Here is a 19,517-nt window from a genome sequence, read left to right as displayed (position 1 = left end):
TGTAAGTCTCCAGCCCAAGAACTATCAGTTCAACAACTTTTTGAACCTAAAAATATTGATCTTAAAAGTTTAAACTCAAATTGTTGGTAATATGTGATATCTGACCTCGCATGCAGTGTGATAATCACATATCATACATTTTGACATGGATTAGAGTATCACAATCTCCATTACTAAAATCTTTAATATTCTTATCAAAAGCACATATCGCAATCACAAATTATAATCCAATATCCATAAAGTCCAACATGCTCCAAACTAGAGTTAACAAGCTAGTTGGTTTTCCAATACCCCAAGTCCGAGAATTACTGATCTAATAACTTTATGGATTCAAGCTACTGGCACTCAAAAGTTTAAATTCATGTTATTAGTAGTTTAACTTGATCCCTTAACTATATGGATTTCAACTATCACATATAATATTTTTTGAATGTGGTTGTAGTACCAAAACTTCTTAGTTCAAAATGTTTAATGCCGCTAAAAATTTAGACTAAGAAAAAAGATTGCACCAAATAACACAAATAACGTTAAAAGAGCAAATCAAAAAAGAGGAAAAGATTTACATAACTGCAAAATTAGCAAATAAAACAAGAAAAACAACATAAGACATTCAGCAATTTTGCAGTTCAAAATGTTAAATATAATGCAGAAACTAGTAAGTCACATGTTTTCTTTATGTAATCACATGCTCTTTTATGTTTTCAGTTTATCTAAATTAATTGTCCTAATCTTATGGATAGTGAGTAAGTGGTAGATATTTTAGGGATGTGTTTATCAGTATTTAGCTGCTGATTTTGTGGGTTTTTAGTTGCAACTTTGGTGTATAAAAATGGCTGGAAATAATAAAATTAGATCAGTTCTTCAGCATTTCTTTTTTCTGCTCACTACTTGTTTGATAAAAGTCCTGAATGAAGTCTCTAAGTTGTTGCTTTGCCTCTCTTGATTTTGCAATCAAGTAGAGAAGTTCCTTTGTTTATTCCTAACCAGTTTAAAGTTAACATCTGTTATCAGAACCAGTTTATTTAGGAGACAGCAAATAACTCCATGGGCATGAGTTCAACCCTTCCTTCACTACCATTGTTCAAAGGAAATGATTATGGAGTATAAAAATGAAGACTTTCTTCATTTCTCAGGACTTGTGGGAGCTGGTTGAGAATGGCTACAATGAAGCAGGTGTTTCAGCTGAAGTTCTTAAAAAATCCAAGAAGAAAGATGCTAAAGGTCTCTTTTTTATTCAACACGCTGTTGATGACAGCATCTTTTCACGAATCGCAGCTGCAGCAAGGTCACAAGATGCATGGAATACACTACAAATGGCCTATAGGGGGACTGTCAAGGTTCAATCCGTTAAATTGCAAACACTTAGAAGACAATTTGAGGAGTTCTCCATGAAGGATGGTGAGACTATGGAGACCTATTTTTGCAAAATACTGGAGGTTGTTATCCAAATACGTAAATATGGTGATCAACTATCGGAGCAAAAGGTTGTTGAGAAAGTGCTGCGAAGTCTTCCAAAGAAATATGATCACATAGTGGCTGCCATAGAAGAATCCAAAGATTTGAGTCAACTAACAACTCATGAATTGCTTGGCTCATTGCAATCTCATGAAGATAGGCTGAGCAAACGTGAAGAGCGTGATGCTGAAAATGCATTTCACAATAAAGATGCATTTTTCTAAAAATCCTAATGAGTCAAAGTAGTAAACAAGGGGGAGGTGGCTATGCTGGCCATGGACGAAGAGGAGGTAGAGGTGGTCAAGGTGGTGGACGTGGAAGCTATAATCGCAGCCAAGATACCAAGAATAATGGTGGAACCCAAAATCAGAAGCCACAATATTTTTATTGTAAGAAAATTGGTCATATTGAAAGGTTTTGTCGACTTAAAGTTGAACAAGCAAAATTTACGGAAGAGAAGGAAAAAGAAGATGAGATTGAAAGCTTGTTTATGGCTTATGTTGCTGGAAATAAAGGTTTGTCAAATATTTGGTATGTGGACAGCGGCTGCAGTAATAATTGACAGCAGATTTGAATGCTTTCATCAGCTTAGATAAGACAATCAAGAAGCGGGTGAAGATGGGAGATGGTATGCTTCGTGAAGCATGTGGAAAAGGGACTGTCAAGGTAAATTTTAATCATTTGAGCTACATTAAAGATGTTTTTTATGTACCTGATTTAGATTCAAACTTATTGAGTGTGAGGCAATTTCTAAGAGAAGGGTATGCACTTGTTTTTGAGGATATGACATGCTGTTTTTCTGATAAAACTAAGAAGCATTTGCTGTTCAAGATGTCTATGACTCGTAACAATATGTTTCCTCTCTATTTGGAGTGCAAAGATCAAGCACTTGCAGTCTCCTTGGATGATAATGATTGGTTATGGCACCACAGGTATGGGCATTTAAACTTTAACCGCTTGAAATCTTTGTCTAATCAAGCTTTGGTGGATGGTTTGTTGAAGAATAATTCAAAATTTGACCTTGTTTTTGTTTAAATTAGTTTGACCGAGTATGGTGGTAAGATGGAGTTTGTTTCCACTATTCAAGCTAGAAGCAGATAATAAATAGTCCGAGATATATGTTGGATAAGTTCTGATGTAAGCCTATATAAAAGGCACCTCTACGTAGTCTTTATGTATTCAATTTTTTTTCAGTAAGTTACATAACAAAACTAAGCTTCAGAACTTCATTTTACTCCTCTTCTTCCTTTGTTTGGTCAGTTTCACGTTACTTTTCCTCAACAAATTTGGTATCAGAGCTTTATTGGTCTTCGGGTTAGCAAGTGTGCCAGAGTTATATGAGAATGGCAGCAGCTGGATTTTCTTCTTCTCAACCACTCCTACCCATTTTCAATTGTGAGAAATATGAGTGGTGGAGTATCAAAATTAAGACGTTGCTCAGATCGCAAGAGCTATGGGATCTGGTAGAATATGGGTTTATTGAAATGTTTGAACCCAGTGAAGAAGAAGAGGTGAGACTGAAAGAAACCAGAAAGAGAGATGCCAAGGCATTGTTTATCCTACAACAAGCAGTCCACTATATTCTCACAGATTTCAGCAGCAAACACGTCAAAAGAAGCATGGTCAATTTTGCAGAAGGAATTTCAGAGCGATTCAAAGGTCATTGTTGCAAGCAATGAAACTTTCAAACCAGTTTTGGGCAGAAGCTATAGCAACATCCGTCTATGTATTGAATCTCTCACCAACAAGGGCTGTCTTGAATCAAACTCCATATGAAGCTTGGTATGGAAGGAAACCAAATGTAAGTCATTTACGAGTGTTTGGATGTGTTGCTTATGCTTTGATAAATTCTCAAGCTCGTCAGAAACTTGATGAAAAATCAGAAAAATGCATTTTTATTGGTTATTGTACTCAATCCAAGGCATATGGATTGTATAACCCCTTTAGTGACAAGATTTTGATAAGGGATGTAATATTTGATGAAAATGTGAGCTGGGATTGGAGTGAAGAGCAGATACAACAGGAGATTCCTATGTCCATTGAAGTTCCTTCAGATGAAAGACAAGAGTCAACTCCTACAAGTCCACAAGCTAGCAATGCAACAGCATCAGCAACTCTTGAAGAGTCTTCTGCAGTACCAATTCCATTAAGAAGATCAACAAGAGTTAGAAATCCAGATCTTAAATATGCTGATGACTTTTTTACTTCCTGTCAGTTTGCTCTTGCTGTTTCAGATCCTACATATTATGGAGAAGCAGCTGAAAAAGAAGAATGGCAGAAAGCAATGGTGGAAGAAATAACAAAAATAGAAAAAGATAGAACATGGGAGATGGTTGACTTACCGGAAGGCAAAAATGCAATTGGCTTAAAGTGGGTGTGCAAGACAAAATTTGCCACAGATGGAAGCATACAAAAGCACAAAGCTCGTCTTGTGGCAAAAGGTTATGCACAACAATATGGTGTAGATTTTGAAGAAATTCTCTCCGGTAGCACGGTTTGAAACGGTGAGGCTTGTTTTAGCATTAGCTGCACAATTGCAACGGTCTGTTTATCAATTCGATGTCAAGTCAGCATTCTTAAATGAAAATTTGCAAGAGGAGGTCTATGTAGTACAACCAGAAGGTTTCATAAAGAAGGGCAATAAGACAAAGGTGTACAAACTGAAAAAGGCATTGTATGGATTGAAGCAGGCCCCTCGAGCATGGTATGGCAAGATTGATGGATATTTTCAGAAGAAGGGATACATGAGAAGTGAAAATGAACCCACTTTGTATGTAAAAAATGGAAGGAAAAAATGATTTAATCATTGTCTGTCTTTACGTTGATGACATCATTTATATTAGTTCTTCTACTTTGCTTGTGGATGAGTTTAAATCTCAAATGATGAATGAGTCTGAGATGTCAGATATGGATTTATTACATTATTTCCTTGGTCTTGAAGTCTATCAAGCTGAAGATGGTATTTTTATTTCACAAAGGAAATATGCCAGGAATCTTCTCAACAAATTTGGCATGCTTAATTGCAAGCCTGCAGCTACACCTATGAATATCAATGAAAAGTTGCAGCAAGAAGATGGGGAAGAGATGGCAGGTGCTAGGCGATTTAGAAGCTTGGTTGGAGGTTTAATTTATCTAACTCACACTAGATCCGATATTGTATTTCCTACTGGTGTTATTTCCAGATTTATGCAACAACCTTCAAAGGTTCATTATGGAACAGCAAAAAGGGTCTTAAGATATATTGCTGGAACCTTAGAATATGGCATTTGGTATTCTAAAGTTTCTAATTTCAGGTTGTGTGGGTATACGGATAGCGATTGGGCAAGTTCGCTGGATGATTAGATGGAGTGTTTCAACTAATGTTTTCACTCTAGGATCAGGGGTGATCACTTGGAGTTCAAAAAAACAAGCTACAATTGCATTGTCAACTTCAGAAGCTGAGTATGTTGCAGCAACTTCAGCAGCTTGTCAAGCTATCTGGCAAAGGAGAGTATTAGCAGATCTTCAACAAAAGCAGAAGGGAGCAACAGATATATGTTGTGAGAACAAGGCAACTATCTCTATGGCAAAGAATCCAACATTCCACAGCAAAACAAAGCATATTGATATTTGCTATCATTTCATTCGTGATTTAGTAGAAAAGGATGAGATATCATTGAAGTACTGCAGTACCGAAGAACAACTAGCTGATATGCTGACAAAAGCATTACTCAAAGAAAAATTCTGCTGCTTCAGAAGATTGTTTGGCATCTGCAGCTTTGAATCAAGGGGGAGTGTTGAAGAATGATTCAAAATTTGACCTTGTCTTTGTTTAGATTTGTTTGACCGAGTATAGTGGTAATATAGAGTTTGTTTCCAATATTCAAGCTAGAAGCAGATGATAAATAGTCCGAGATATATATTGGATAAGTTCTGATGTAAGCCTATTTAAAAAGCACCTCTACGTGGTCTTTATGTACTCAATTTTTTTTCAGTAAGTAATATAACAACTAAGCATCAGAACTTTATTTTACTTTTCTTCTTTCTTTGTTTTGTCTGTTTCACGTTACTTTTCCTCAACATGGTTTACCTATGATTCAGCATGTGAATAAGATGTGTGAAAGTTGTATGTTTGGAAAACAACATCGAGATGCATTTCCAAAAAGATTGGAAAGAAGAGTATCAAGTCCCATTGAGTTAGTTCATGCCGATTTGTGCGGGCCTATGAGAATTCCCTCTTTAAATAACAGCTTATACTTTATAGTGTTTGTTGATGATTACAGCAGGATGATTTCGGTTTATTTTGTGAAAGAAAAACCTGTCACTTTGCCTATCTTTAAGAAATTTGAGAATTATGTTGAGAAGCAAAGTGGGAATACTTTGAAGATTTTTAGAACTAATCGAGGAGGTTAATTTATTTCAACTGAGTTTAATTATTTTTGTGAATATTGTGGCATCAAGAGACAATTGACAGCTAGTTACATACCTCAACAAAACGGTGTGGCAGAGCTAAAGAATAGAAATCTAGTGGAGATGGCAAAGTGCATGCTGAGTGCAAAAGCTCTTCCAAGATGTTTTTGGGCTGAAGCTGTTCACACGGCTGCTTATCTTCTCAATCGGAGCCCTACGTCAGCCTTGCAAAATCAAACACCTTTTGAAGCTTGGAATGGATGGAAGCCAAAGGTAACCCACTTCAAAGTATTTCTTATGTTCATATTCCTTCTCAAAAAAGACACAAAGTTGATAAAAATAGTGTCAAATGCATATTTGTGAGTTATAGCGATGAAACAAAAGGGTACCGTTTTTATGATCCTATCACTAAAAAATTAATTATTAGTCGTAATGTTGTGTTTGATGAGAAAAATCAGTAGAGTTGGCATGAGAAACAGGGCTGTCCAGAATTATTTGAAGCTCGTGATGATGTATGTAATACTCCAGCAGCTCCGGTGAATATAATGGTAATAATTCAGACCCTTCTAATCCATTTAGCCCGTCAACAAATGCATCTTCAAGTTCAAGCTCAAGTGATACACATCCAAGGAAGTGGGGATCTTTGAAGGAGATTTATAAAGTTGCCAAATTGCACAAACTCAAGAACCTAGCTGCTTCAAAGATGCTGCAAGCTTAAAAGAATGGTGCGATGCTATAGATGAAGAAATGAATGCCTTGGAATGAAACAAGACATGGAAACTTGTTTAATTGCCTAAAGGTAAAGAAGTGATTGGATTGAAATGGGTTTATAAATTGAAGTACAAACCTGATGGCTCAATTCAAAAATATAAAGCATGGCTGGTTACTCCTGATTACATGCAACGTGAAGGTATTGACTTTGAAGAGACCTTTGCATTGGTGGCAAGATTTGACACCATAAGGGCTGTTCTAGCTATAGCTGCACATTACAAGTGGAGTGTCTATCAATTTGATGTCAAATCAGCTTTTTTAAATGGTTTTTTGGATGAGGATGTCTATGTGGAGCAGCCGCCGGGTTATGCAGTGAAAGGGCAAGAAACAAAGGTGTGCAAATTGAAAAAGGCTTTGTATGGTCTTAAGCAAGCTCCAAGGGTCTGGTATGCGAGGATTGATGGACATTCCAGCAATAATGGTTTTCAAAGAAGTGCTAATGAGCCTACCTTGTATGTGAAAGCAAGAGGAGTTGATGAGGTACTTATTGTTTGCCTTTTTGTAGATGATTTAATCTACAGTAGCAATTGTCCTTCATTGTTGGTTGATTTTAAAAAGCTTATGATTGAAGAATTTGATATGACTGATTTAGGTTTGATGAGCTATTTTTTGGGACTAGAAATATATCAAAGGGATGCAAGATTTTTTATTTGTCAACAAAAGTATGCAAATGATCTTCTTAGCAAGCTTAAGTTGCAAGATTGCAATCCGGTGGAAACTCCAATGGCAACTAATCAAAAGTTCAGTGCTGAAGATGGAGAAGAACAAGTTGATGCTCATGTTTACCAAAGCTTAGTAGGCAGCCTACTCTATCTCACTAATACTAGGCCGGACATCTTGCAAGCTACTAGTCTTTTGTCCAGGTTTATGCAAAAACCAAGTAAGATACACTATGGGGCAGCAAAAAGAGTGTTAAGTTACTTGAGAGGAACCACTTCATATGGTTTGTTTTATAGCACCAGTAATTTAAATTTGCATGGATATTCAGATAGTGATTGGTCAGGTTGTGTTGCTGATCGCAAAAGTACCACGGAATATGTTTTTAGTTTGAGATCAAGTGTCATGTCTTGGAGCTCAAAGAAGCAAGCATCTACAGCTTTATCATCATTGGAAGCTGAATACATGGCTGTAACTTCAGCAGCTTGTCAGGCAATGTGGTTGCAAAGAATTTTAGAAGACATGAAGTAAAAGCAAGAGGCAACTATGATTTATTGTGACAATCAGTCCACCATTGCTATGATAAAGAATCCTATTTATCATAGTCGCACAAGACACATCGAGACTCGACATCATTTTATTAGAGAATTTGTGGCGAAATGAAGCATACAGATTGCATATTGTAATACAAATGACCAGCTAGCTAATATGTTTACAAAACCTCTTCCTTTGGTAAAGTTTAAATATTTTAGACAAATGATTGGTTTTGTAAGTTTCTGCATTATGAGGGAGTGTTAAATATAATGCAAAAACTAGTAAATCACATGTTTTCTTTATTTAATCACATGTTCTTTTATATTTTCAGTTATCTAAATTAATTGTCCTAGTCTTATGGATAGTGGGTAAGTGGTAGATATTTTAGAGATGTGTTTATCATGGGTATTTAGCCGCTGATTTTTTGGGTTTCTGGTTGCAACTTTGGTGTATAAATTTGCTGGCTGGAAATAATAAAATTAGATCAGTTCTTCAGCATTTCTTTTTTCTGGTCACTACTTGTTTGGTAAAAATCCTGAGTGAAGTCTTTAAGTTGTTGCTCTGCCTCTCTTGATTTTGCAATTAAGTAGAGAAGTTCCTTTGTTTATTCCTAACCAGTTTAAAGTTAACATAAAACTGGAGTGAGAAATTATATGGGAAAAAAAAGAATGTTTTGATTAACAATTTAAGAATATTACAAAGGTTTAAATTGTGAGAATTTATTGTAACAGGTTGCAGCTTAATAGGCAATAAGGTTTCTAATGAAACTAGAAATATTCTAATCATGACCAGGAATACAGAACAATAGGACTCCTCACTTTATGACCAAAATCATCAGACCAGACCAAAGATTCGGACACTGGAGATGCCAAATTATTTCTGCCAACAGTTACTTCGAAAGACTTTTTCTCATTCAAAGACTTGAAAGAGAGAACTTGAGGCACCACTGTTATATTAACATTTGGATTTGAGGAGATCATTGCTTTGTAAATGGAGTTTGCATGACCAACATTTGTAACAGTTCGATGAAAAGTAATGGTAAATGGCTCTTTTGGTTTGATAACTCTGGAAGCCATTGAAGGATAGTTAAGATCCCTGACGAAAGATTTCTTCTCAGGACAACTGCTATTTCCACCTGCTATTTGTCCAAGCCTCGAACCATAGCCCAAGTCGCAGAGCATTTGTATGTAATCCTGTTCATCAGTTTCATATACAAGCCCGGGATCAGTAGATTGTAATGGACTGATATGACCAGATCCATATGCAAGCTCAGCATCTGCATTCTTGGAAGGCGTCATTTGCCAGGCTACAAGAAAAAAAAGGAAAAGGACTGTTAGTTTGGCCACCAAAAAACATCAAATTTTGAAATTTTTACAAAGAAAAAGTTGATATTATAAATGGGGAAGTTAGGAGATAGAAGAAAACCAGTTGTCATTAAAGCAGATTTGATGGCTGAAGGAGACCAATCTGGGTGAAAGGCTTTCACATAAGCAGCAACTCCAGAAGTATGGGGGCAAGACATGGAGGTGCCAGATAATAGATTGTAATTTACACGACGATTATCTAAAGGATCACCTGAGGGTGAAGCAAGAGGTGAAAAAGAAGCCAAGATATTTACCCCTGGAGCGGTTAAATCTGGCTGCATTGCACCAATGCTTCAAACAATTAAAACTCCAATATAGAAGAATGAAGATATAAGAGCTCTGAGAGGTATAGATTATAGACGGTAACTACCTTTAAAATGTCTTCAGCAAATAAACTTGGCCCACGTGAAGAAAAGTAAGCGACAACAGGAGCATTTGTATCTTCTCTGGTCTCACTTTTCAGTATTTCTGCTACAGGGCTGTACAATATGGTTCAAGAATGACTTATCTGAAGGAAAGCTAGAAAGTAAATACATAAACGGCAAGCAGTATTGCTCTCCATACCCGGTTGTTTGAAGATAAGACTTGATTGTTTCGTGGTCATCAGGTACTAAAGCTGATGCTGGCAAAGAGAAAACCGAAGTAACGTTCTCAGATACTATCATGTCTCTAAGAACTGCTCCCACGCCTCCTGCTTTATGAACAACAGCAAATCCCTTCTTCTGATCACAAACAACAATTTTTCCCTTAACTAAATTACTATCGACACATCCTTCATTGCACATCCTGAAATTCATCAGAGGTTAAAATTTCTTACTTCATTAGCATACTAATAGCAATCGACTAGTCGTGAAGTTGAAATGATTTATATAAATAACTACCCTGCAGACTCAGGAAGGCAGTCCGAACTGACATCCTTTCCATAGATCAAAGGATATTTTCCTCCTTTTAGACTAAAAGAATTAATTGATTTGCCCTGTTTGTAGTAAGGTAATCATTAACACAAGGAAGCCGAAAACAAAAATAAGAGGTACAGTTTAAAGAAAATCACACAGGTCAATAAGGAAGAGATTTATTGATACATACAACTAAAGTCTCTCCATTTCCAAGAATAACTTTGTCAATGAAGGCACGATCAATGGTGCTTGCTGCAACAGTAAGAATCCATGGTGCAATGCTAACCACTGAAAAACTGGCTGGACCAGAATTTCCTGCTGACTGTACTGTCAAAATTCCATTTGCCATTGCATGAAAAGCACCAATGGAGGTAGGATCTTCCATCAGGTCACTTGGACTTGCTGGTCCTATTGAAATTGATATGATATCAACTCCATCAGCAATAGCATCATCAAATGCAGCCAAGATGGCCTGTGAGCTACACCCACTCTCATCGCAAACTTTATACGCAGCAATTCTGCCAAAGGGAACCCCTCCTGTTGCAGTACCTTGAGCTAGTCCATAAAAACTTACATTCTTTACTGCGTTCCCTGCTGCTGTAGATGCAGTATGAGATCCGTGGCCATTACTATCCCTTGCAGAATCTGTAGTATAATACCGTGCTCCAATAATCTTGCTGTAAGACAGAATTAACCTCAGAAAAAGTTTCAACCTTTGTAAAATCAATTAATTTACTTCAGAAAATATAGGAGTCAAACTCACTTGTTGCAAGTGAAGTTGCTTCCACCATTACATGCACCCTTCCACTTCTCTGGAGCTGGACCAAGATCTCCATCACTGAAGCTTTCGGATTCAGGCCAGATTCCACTGTCAATAACACCGATGATAACCTTACTCTCCTTTTTTGGATCATGAAGCTTCTGATCAATAGTCTCGTTGAACCCCATGAAGCCCCAAGATCTTGTTGTGTGGAGCTGATAAATTCTACTAGGAAAAACTGAGACTACTCCTTCCATTGCTGGAAAGACCAAAGTTTAAATATAAATGTTATACATACTGTTCTCATCCATGATTCAATCGTGTTTTTGAATTTTCTTACACAGAAAGGCATTTGCAACACTCACCGGCCAGCTTCTTTCTCTCAGAATCAGTGATCATGGCTGAAAATCCATTGAAACTCCTTCTGTAACTTCTAATCAATAGATTTTCTTCAAAGCTAGCAAAAGACAAAAAAACATTAAAATGTAAATTTAAAGAAACAACCATGTAAACCACCACAAATCCTCTTATTTGGTTAATGTGGCATTACATCTCCTAATAGCTCTCACCCAGTAAGCAGCAATCACAAATGAGACCAAACCATGAAACACCAAAAAGTTAGCTCTTATACCATTTAGATTCTAATCCAATAGTATATGACATTGAAAAGAGTTAACTATTATTTATATATATATAGGCGAATAAGTACAAATCTGCATAGACATAAGATTCAAGAATTTCACCTGGCCCCAACAACATCTTGAAGCATGGTAACATGATGAGCTGCAGGAAAGTACCGGTCCTTAGGAAGTGATCCCATGTACACAATATAGGCCTAAGTCATCATCATCATCACCACCACCAATATTAATCTATGTAAGGTCATCCATTATCAACAACATCGAAAAAAAAAAAAAATACAATACACACTTACCTTTCTCTCCTCATTGGTGGCACCACAAGATAGGCTAATACAGAGTAGTAGAACAGAGAGAATGTAGAAAAACAGGACAGACGCTTGCTTAGCCATTCTTGAATGTTGATTGTGCAAAAGTATATCGATTGATTGGTATTTATCTTGATGTTCGTGATTAACTTGTTTCCTTCTTCTGATGATTCATCCAATCTGAAAACTTTAATTCTAAGATGTTAACCCGGAGAAGATGCAAGGGAAAACTTGCTTAAAAATTCTTTTTATTGGACTATAAACAATGAATGCAGAAAGTATTCTGCAGAGATTCAAATAACGTTAAATAATTCCATTTCATAAGTTTCTTAAAAGAAAAAATTCTTTCTCATTAGAATCCCCCAAACAATAATTGAAAAACAATTTGTTCAAGGAAAATTGGAAAACATAATGGAAAAAAGTTTAATACCCAGAAATTTTTATATTAAGTTAATTTAATTGAATACATAAATTTTTCATTATTATATTTATAAAATTAAGTGAGATACTTAAAACTGTTAACAGAGGAAATATTTGGTTTCCAAAAGGAATACAAATTCGTGACAGTATATCTTACAAAGTCTATTTATGATATTCTGGGATGATCAGAATAGCATCCCTCATACCCAATTTGACAAAGTCAGGGCAAGTCATTCACCTTAACCTATTAAGTAATAGGTTACAAGATGGTCTTGGTATTATGTAAAAGTCAAAATAGTCAAATATATTATTTATAAAATATTAACATATACAGACTCAGAAACTGAATTAATCTAATATTTCATTATTATTTTTTTCATTTATTTAAGGATTCTACATATTTAAAGGAGGATTCGAAGAAATATCCCTAACCAGATACGAATCTGCTCCTTCCTAGTATGCAAATCTCTTTTATTTCTTATTAGATTATTTTTCTCTTGCAAATCTACCAAACACCACTTTGAATTTGACGATACAAACTTTCAGAATAATTTCACTTCTTAATATTGTGATTTCTTTTCCATCAAAAGTTGTGATTTCATTTATGATGTATATTTTTACAAGGTAGAGTGCACTAGGAATAATAATCAGTCGAGTTCAGAGCAGATTTTGCGAAATTCAAACACGACACAACCATGAAACAAAGAAGCACGAAGGTCGTGTATTATTTTACGAAAATTCCCATTAATATAATTAAAAGTTTTATTAAAATCAAACTAAAATTGTTTTACTTGTCGAAATTCCACTATATATGTAATTAAAAATTTTACTAATTAATTAGAATGATTGAGTAATAATCTAATTAATTTTGTAGTTATTCAAGGAAAGCATGAATTTAAAAGAAAATCTTAATGCATTAATTTTATTTTATTTTTAATAATTATTTAAGGCAACCCCTTCATAAAATTCAATACACAATAATGGGACTCCTTACGTTGTGACCGAAATTATCGAACCAGACCAAAGATTCATGCACTGGCTTTTTCAATTTATTTGCAGAAACCTTAACTTTGAAAGACTTCTTCTGATTCAAAGACTTGAAAGAGAGAACTCGAGGCACCACTTTGAAATTAACATTTGGATTCGAGGAGATGACTGCTTTGTAAGTGGTGTTTGTGCGGCCAACATTTGTAACAGTTCGATGAAAAACTATCCTAAATGGCTTTCGTGGTTCAGCAATCTTGATAGCCATTGAAGGATAGTTTAGATTACTGACTAATGACTTATGATCAGCCCTTTTAGGACAAGTGCTATTGTCTCCTGCTAACTGTTTTATCTGACTCGAATTGTAGCCCGAGGAACAAAGAATTTTTATATAATCCTCTTTACCAGCTTCATATATTAGGCCGGGATCAACGGCTTGTAAAGGATTGATATGCCCAGATCCATAAGCAAATTCAGCATCAGCATTTTTGAAAGGTGTCATTTTCCAAGCTACAAAGAAAGGGAAAATCTTGTTAACTTGTTGAGCAAGAAACATGCATTGACAAATGTAATGGATGGGGAAATTAGGAGATAGAAAAAACCAGTTGTCATTAGAGCAGATTTGATGGCTGAAGGAGACCAATCAGGGTGAAATGACTTGACATAAGCCGCAGCCCCAGAAACATGAGGGGAAGCCATGGAGGTTCCGGACAATATATTGTAACCTACTCGCCGCTTGTCTAAATAATCACCTGTGATTGAACCAAGAGGGGAATAGGCTGCCAAGATATCCACCCCTGGAGCTGTTAAATCTGGCTGCATTAATGCATCAAAGTTTTATATCAACAAAAGCTAGCAGTTACCAAGAGATGAAAACATGAAAGCTCGATGGGTATATAGGCACTGTGAAGTAAGCACCTTTATGATGTCGGGTAATATTGAGTTTGGCCCACGTGAAGAAAAAAAGGCGATGATTGGAGCATTTAAATTTTCTATGGTCTCACTTTTTAGTATTTCTGCTACAGGGTTGCTGTTAAAATATGGCACAACAATGACTTACCTAAATGAGGAACATTAAAATCTAGCAAGTAAAATCGAAAAATGACACCCAGTATTAACATCTCTACTTCGCTGTTTTTAGGTATGTCTTGACTCTTTCATAGTCGTCAGGTAGTAAAACTGATGCCGGTAAAGAGTATATCTCGGAAACCTTCTCAGAATTTGGGTCAACAAGTACTGATCCCACACCTCCAGCTCCACGAACAGCGAAGGATCCTTTCTCTATATCACACAGCACAATTTTTCCCTTTACTAAAGCACTGTCTATACATCCTTCATTGCACATCCTGAAATTCAACAAAAAACAAAAGATTCTTACTTCATCATCAGTGTACCGACGCCATCAAGAAACGCTTTTTCAAATGATATAATAATAGGACCTACTTTCCACTTTGAGCAGAGCAGTTCTTGGTTACGTTTTCCCCATATACCAAAGGGTATTTTACTCCTTGTAGGCTAAAGGAATTAATTGATTTGCCCTGTTTGTATTGAGCCAATCATTAAAATAGATAATTAGGAAGCTGAATAAGAAACAAAAATGAAGTATAGTCTGCAGAAAAATCACAGGTCAATAAGGAAGAGACTTATTGATCCATACTACTAAAGTCTTTCCATTTCCAAGAACAACTTTGTCTATGAATGAACGATCAATGGTGGTTGCTGCAGCAGTAAGAATCCACGGTGCCACACTACCAACTGAAAATCTGTCCGGACCAGAATTTCCAGCAGACTGCACTGTTATAATTCCTTTTGTCATGGCATGAAAAGCGCCAATTGCAATAGGATCATCGGTAAAAGCAAAAGCACCGTCTCCTCCTATGGAAATTGATATAACATCAACTCCATCAGCAATAGCATCATCAAAAGCAGCCATGATAGCGTCTGAATAACATCTAGTTCCATTGCAAACTTTATATGCAGCAATTCTCGCAGAAGGGACACCTCCTCTTGCAGTACCTTGGGCAAGGCCATAAAAACTTACATTTCTCACTTGGTTTCCAGCTGCTGTTGAAGCAGTATGGGATCCATGACCATTAGTATCCCTTACTGAATCTGTAATATAATATCGCGCTCCAACAATTTTGCTGTAAGGTTATGTATTTTCAAGATTATAAAGTGATTGTAAATGATCTCTAACGCACATATTATTCAGAAGATATGCAAGATTAAAACTCACTTGTTACAAGTGAAATTTTTTCCGCCCTTACAAACACCCTTCCAATTCTTTGGAGGAGGGCGAAAACCTTTGTCGTTGAAGCTTTGTGATTCAGGCCAGATTCCGTTGTCAATAACACCAACCACAAGCTCTCTCTCCTTTCTTTGATTACGGAGCCTGTGATCAGTTGTCTTATTGAATCCCATGAAGCCCCAAGATCTTGTAGTGTGGAGCTGATAAATTCTACTTGGAAAAACTGAGACTACTCCTTTCATTTCTGCAGAGACATTCAAAGTTTAAAGACAAAAAGAAATTCTAATTTGTAATATTGTCACCCATGATCAAGCTATGTGCTGAATTTTCTTAGAAAAGAAACGAATTTTACTGACCAGCCAGCTTCTGTCTCTCAGAATCAGTGATCTTGGCTGAAAATCCACTGAAACTCTTGTAACTTCTTATCAATATATTTTTTTCGAAACTGGCAAGACACGACATGACATTGAAACAATATAAAAAAATTAAAGAACGTGAAAGATACAACTGCAACTAGTTAGATTCAAGGATTTCACCTTGCCCCAACAACATCTTGAAGCATGGTAGAATGATGAGTTTCCGGAGAGTACTTGCCATTAGGAAGTGATCCCATGTACACAATATGGACCTGCATCGTCATCATATTACTTGATCCAGCTAATATTGTAAGGTTCTCTTATCGGTGAAGACAAAAAAACTTACCTTCCGATCCTCGTTAGCAGTACCATAAGATAGGCTAATGCCAAGAATTAGAACAGAAAGAAGGACAAACTCCTGCTTAGCCATCATTGATGGTGCATAAGAAATCATCAACGAAGTAATGTGATATGGTATTTATTTGATTTCATTATTAATGCGTTTGCTTTTTCTAATTGATTGAGTGAATCCAAAAACTTTAATTTATTGGATATGATCTGTTCTTTCCTAATGGAGTACTGTACATAATATCCAGCCCAGAATTTAAGATTTTCTAAGAAGATTTTCTATTAAGAATTTAACATATATGTTTATTTTGTCAAGATTTTTATCTATAAATACAAAAGAATCTGAGGAATACAAGAGAAAAGAAGAGAAGAGAAGAGGAAACAAGAAAAAACTATATATGATTTGGATGAAAATTTGATTAGATTTATGAATTTTTAATATTTAGATTGCAGAAAACTCAATAAATTGTGCGTGTTATATCTTCGAGTTCATTGAATTACATCGAATGAGTTGTGAACTATGATAATAAATCAGAATAGTTGTGTGTAATCGACAACTTAACCATGTATAGTGAGTGAGTGACTTGCCTCTTTTTTTCCAACTGATATTGTAATATCTAGTCCGGAAAAATAAATAATTATTATTTAATCGCGTGTTCAAGATAAATTGTATTATTATTTTTTGTAAAATTTATAGGTCACTTTTTTAAAAATTTTATAAATTATCAAGTATTTTTATAATTATGAAAAGATCAATCCTAAACCCTAAATTAGAATTCCACTGCATAATATTTGGATATAGAAGCTAAACCTATATATATATATATATATGAAAGGAAAGAGTTATTGGCACAATAGCATTTTGGCACCATATTTTTTTGTCAATTTTCTGCAATCGATTTATTTTATTTATAATTTATATATTCTAAACTTTCCATAAACAAAAAGATTACATGTTTGAATTGAAATTATAAATTTTTGAAGTTGATGACTGAAGAGAAAACTCGAAGGGTTCAATAAGCCAACTTTTAGGTTAGCAAACTATTTTATTTATAATATATACTCTATGAATTCCATGCATACTAAAAATCTGTGTGATTTATACGAGAATTGTGAAAGTTCAGAATTCTTAGAGAACCTATTGTTGCAAGAAATCGAGCGACGAAGTAATAGTAATTTTCGTTTTTCTCGTGACCTTTTAAGATATTTCAGCCACTAAATTATTACTTACAATCATACGTTATAAATTTTTTATATACATCAAGATTGCATGATTTGGATGAAATTGTTAGAGAAGTTTTAGAATTTTAAATCTCTATTTTAGGCACCCTTTTTATTGATTCATTGTTCTAAATTATAGTTCTATATATCTAGTATATAAATATATAAGAATCATTGCATAATTTGATCTGTGTTGAATTTTCAAACTTGATTAATTTCCAATTGTTGATCTTATGATTATAAAACTCATACCTTTGTGGTTGAAAATTTAAGAGTTGTAATTTTTTCGTATATTATGTATTTGAGTCTCTTGAGTAATATGAAACGAGTTATGAATTTAAGAAGTAATAAGTTTGTACTAAATTCTTAAAAGTTTAATAAATTTTTAAAAAATACGCATATATATTGTTTGAATTTATGAATATTTATTTGATATCGTGAATAAATAGAATTTCAAAGAAATTTTAATATTTCATTAAATATTTTAGATTTAACGTTATAAACGAATAGTTTTGAACTTATTATAGTGTTTATATAATATTCAAAAATTATATTTAAATCTTATAGACTTATCAAATTGTTTTAGTTATTTTAAAACTATTTATGAATTACACGAATTTTCTGAACGTACATATTATGTATAATGTATATATCAAATATAAACTTTGAATCGAGTTTATATTTCGATAAAATTAAAAATTAATAGATTTAAAAAAAATAAAAAATTATTTATCTGTTTTGATGAAAATAAGAAATAAAAACGAGAGATGGTTGTCCATACACCGATAAGGGATGTATGGATTATCGAGAAGAGAAGAGTCGTGGTAAGTCCTCCCGGATCATCCGAATCCCACGAGTGAATAGAAAATTGGATCTCACCCGAATCATCTCATCTATCCTCCTGATGAGAAGTTTGTTTTAAAACTCAATAGTAATCGGCGAGGGATCTTGACTATCCTTCGTTGTCTATCAAAATTGTCGAACCAGAAAAGCCATTCGGGATTGTATTCCAACTAATTATTACCAATATTGATCATGTAAACTCCACTTACGGCGCAGCCATCTTCTCGAATCTAAAGATTACTATCGCCCTGATGTTTGAATGTCTCTCTTCCAAGTCTTTAAAGGAGAAAAAGTTTTTCAATCTTGCTGTTTCTGGAAAAAAAAAAATTGGAATCTCCAGTATCTGCATCTTTGGTCTGGTCTGACTCCACTCACCATGGGAGGAGTTCCATGTTGTGTACAGCAACTTACAAACATTTTTCTATTACAACTAGGAACCACCCTTTTCTTCTTTGCTCTTGTCTGAATTCAGAGTTACGAATAATTCAAAGCTAATAAAACAAATAACTTCTTTAATGGACCGAAAACAGAACAGTGCTGCGAGAAATTCCTTTACAGTAGAACCTTATAATTTATGTTCTTCTATTTCCTGTTAGAAAATATGAAAACTAAAAGTCATTAGCTTATTATGGAAAGAGTAGATCATCCTGCATGTGAATTCAATTTAGTAATGATCTAGTGTTACAGATTAAGATAATATCAAAGTTGATTATCGAGATACTAACGGTACAGTATCCGCCGTAGGAATTATACAAAATATTTTCTCAGCCATAAGAATATTCAGATTCTATACTAGAGAATATTCGAATTAATATGATAATTAATCTAAATTGATTCTATTAATCTGGACGCACTTAAGGGTTAATAAGCAAATGTTCAACTCGTTAAAATTTTTTAAAAAGCTGATTTAAGTGACAATTTTTTAAAAGTTCAAATATTAATTCATTAAAAGTGCAATTTAATTTGCAGTGTGGATTCAAATTTGCCTTCTGTATTCTATCTACATTCAATATCATAAATATGTATATGTATATATATGTATACAATAAACATAAGATTGCAATGATTGAAATTTTAATAGACATAAATAAGTTTCCTTTCTTGTAGTAATATATTAGGAAATGAACATAAAAAGTGAATCATTCAAAAATTAAAGTTTCTTAATTAGATAAATCTACCAGAAAATGAAAAACATTAACTACGAGCATCAGAATCAGTATAAATACAATTCACATCGACCCAATTGTTGCACAGACACAAATCAACAATGACTAAGCCGGAGTTTGTTATGTTTTTCTGTCTTTTATCTGTTCTAGGTCTCTTCG

General features: G+C 34.7%; 3 protein-coding genes across 3 annotated transcripts; 1 reads left to right on the top strand and 2 right to left on the bottom strand.

Moving 5' to 3' along the window:
• Nucleotides 1-1,041: 1,041 nt before the first annotated feature.
• LOC148268994 (uncharacterized) lies at nucleotides 1,042-2,982 on the top strand. The gene has a single exon (XM_088214282.1). It carries the CDS (start codon nucleotides 1,110-1,112, stop codon nucleotides 1,677-1,679), a length of 570 nt encoding a protein of 189 aa, XP_088070408.1. The 5' UTR covers nucleotides 1,042-1,109; the 3' UTR covers nucleotides 1,680-2,982.
• A 5,414-nt stretch (nucleotides 2,983-8,396) lies between these two features.
• On the bottom strand, nucleotides 8,397-11,856 carry LOC110812185 (subtilisin-like protease SBT4.13). Its single transcript, XM_088212284.1, has 10 exons — nucleotides 11,761-11,856; nucleotides 11,570-11,661; nucleotides 11,192-11,283; nucleotides 10,830-11,085; nucleotides 10,230-10,743; nucleotides 10,052-10,146; nucleotides 9,735-9,956; nucleotides 9,541-9,649; nucleotides 9,232-9,445; nucleotides 8,397-9,112 (listed from the first exon to the last, which is right to left on the bottom strand). Exons 1-10 carry the CDS (start codon nucleotides 11,854-11,856, stop codon nucleotides 8,589-8,591), a joined length of 2,214 nt encoding a protein of 737 aa, XP_088068410.1. The 3' UTR covers nucleotides 8,397-8,588.
• A 1,303-nt stretch (nucleotides 11,857-13,159) lies between these two features.
• LOC110812091 (subtilisin-like protease SBT4.6) lies at nucleotides 13,160-16,276 on the bottom strand. Its single transcript, XM_088212283.1, has 10 exons — nucleotides 16,127-16,276; nucleotides 15,961-16,052; nucleotides 15,781-15,869; nucleotides 15,413-15,668; nucleotides 14,834-15,320; nucleotides 14,620-14,714; nucleotides 14,304-14,522; nucleotides 14,095-14,206; nucleotides 13,779-13,992; nucleotides 13,160-13,686 (listed from the first exon to the last, which is right to left on the bottom strand). The coding sequence occupies exons 1-10, from the start codon at nucleotides 16,232-16,234 to the stop codon at nucleotides 13,160-13,162; spliced, it is 2,199 nt and encodes a 732-aa protein (XP_088068409.1). The 5' UTR covers nucleotides 16,235-16,276.
• Nucleotides 16,277-19,517: the final 3,241 nt, after the last annotated feature.

This window comes from Carica papaya, chromosome 2, assembly GCF_054855325.1.
Source record: "Carica papaya isolate Zhongbai chromosome 2, ASM5485532v1, whole genome shotgun sequence".
Classification (NCBI taxonomy): domain Eukaryota; kingdom Viridiplantae; phylum Streptophyta; class Magnoliopsida; order Brassicales; family Caricaceae; genus Carica; species Carica papaya.
Note: the sequence above shows the minus strand (reverse complement) of the source record. Positions and strands in the feature narration are given on the sequence as shown.

Bases quoted from the DNA above. Each gene is read 5' to 3' on its own strand.
- LOC148268994 (XM_088214282.1), top strand. From the start codon at position 1,110: ATGAAGACTTTCTTCATTTCTCAGGACTTGTGGGAGCTGGTTGAGAAT.
- LOC110812091 (XM_088212283.1), bottom strand. From the start codon at position 16,234: ATGATTTCTTATGCACCATCAATGATGGCTAAGCAGGAGTTTGTCCTT. The intron at 15,321-15,412 runs GTGAGTTTTAAT...ATAACCTTACAG, and splicing joins AAAAATTTCACTTGTAACAA to CAAAATTGTTGGAGCGCGAT. The intron at 14,523-14,619 runs GTAGGTCCTATT...GTTGAATTTCAG, and splicing joins TGCTCTGCTCAAAGTGGAAA to GATGTGCAATGAAGGATGTA.
- LOC110812185 (XM_088212284.1), bottom strand. From the start codon at position 11,856: ATGGCTAAGCAAGCGTCTGTCCTGTTTTTCTACATTCTCTCTGTTCTA. The intron at 11,086-11,191 runs GTGAGTGTTGCA...TGGTCTTTCCAG, and splicing joins TGAGAGAAAGAAGCTGGCCG to CAATGGAAGGAGTAGTCTCA. The intron at 9,446-9,540 runs GTAGTTACCGTC...GGTGCAATGCAG, and splicing joins TTGCTGAAGACATTTTAAAG to CCAGATTTAACCGCTCCAGG.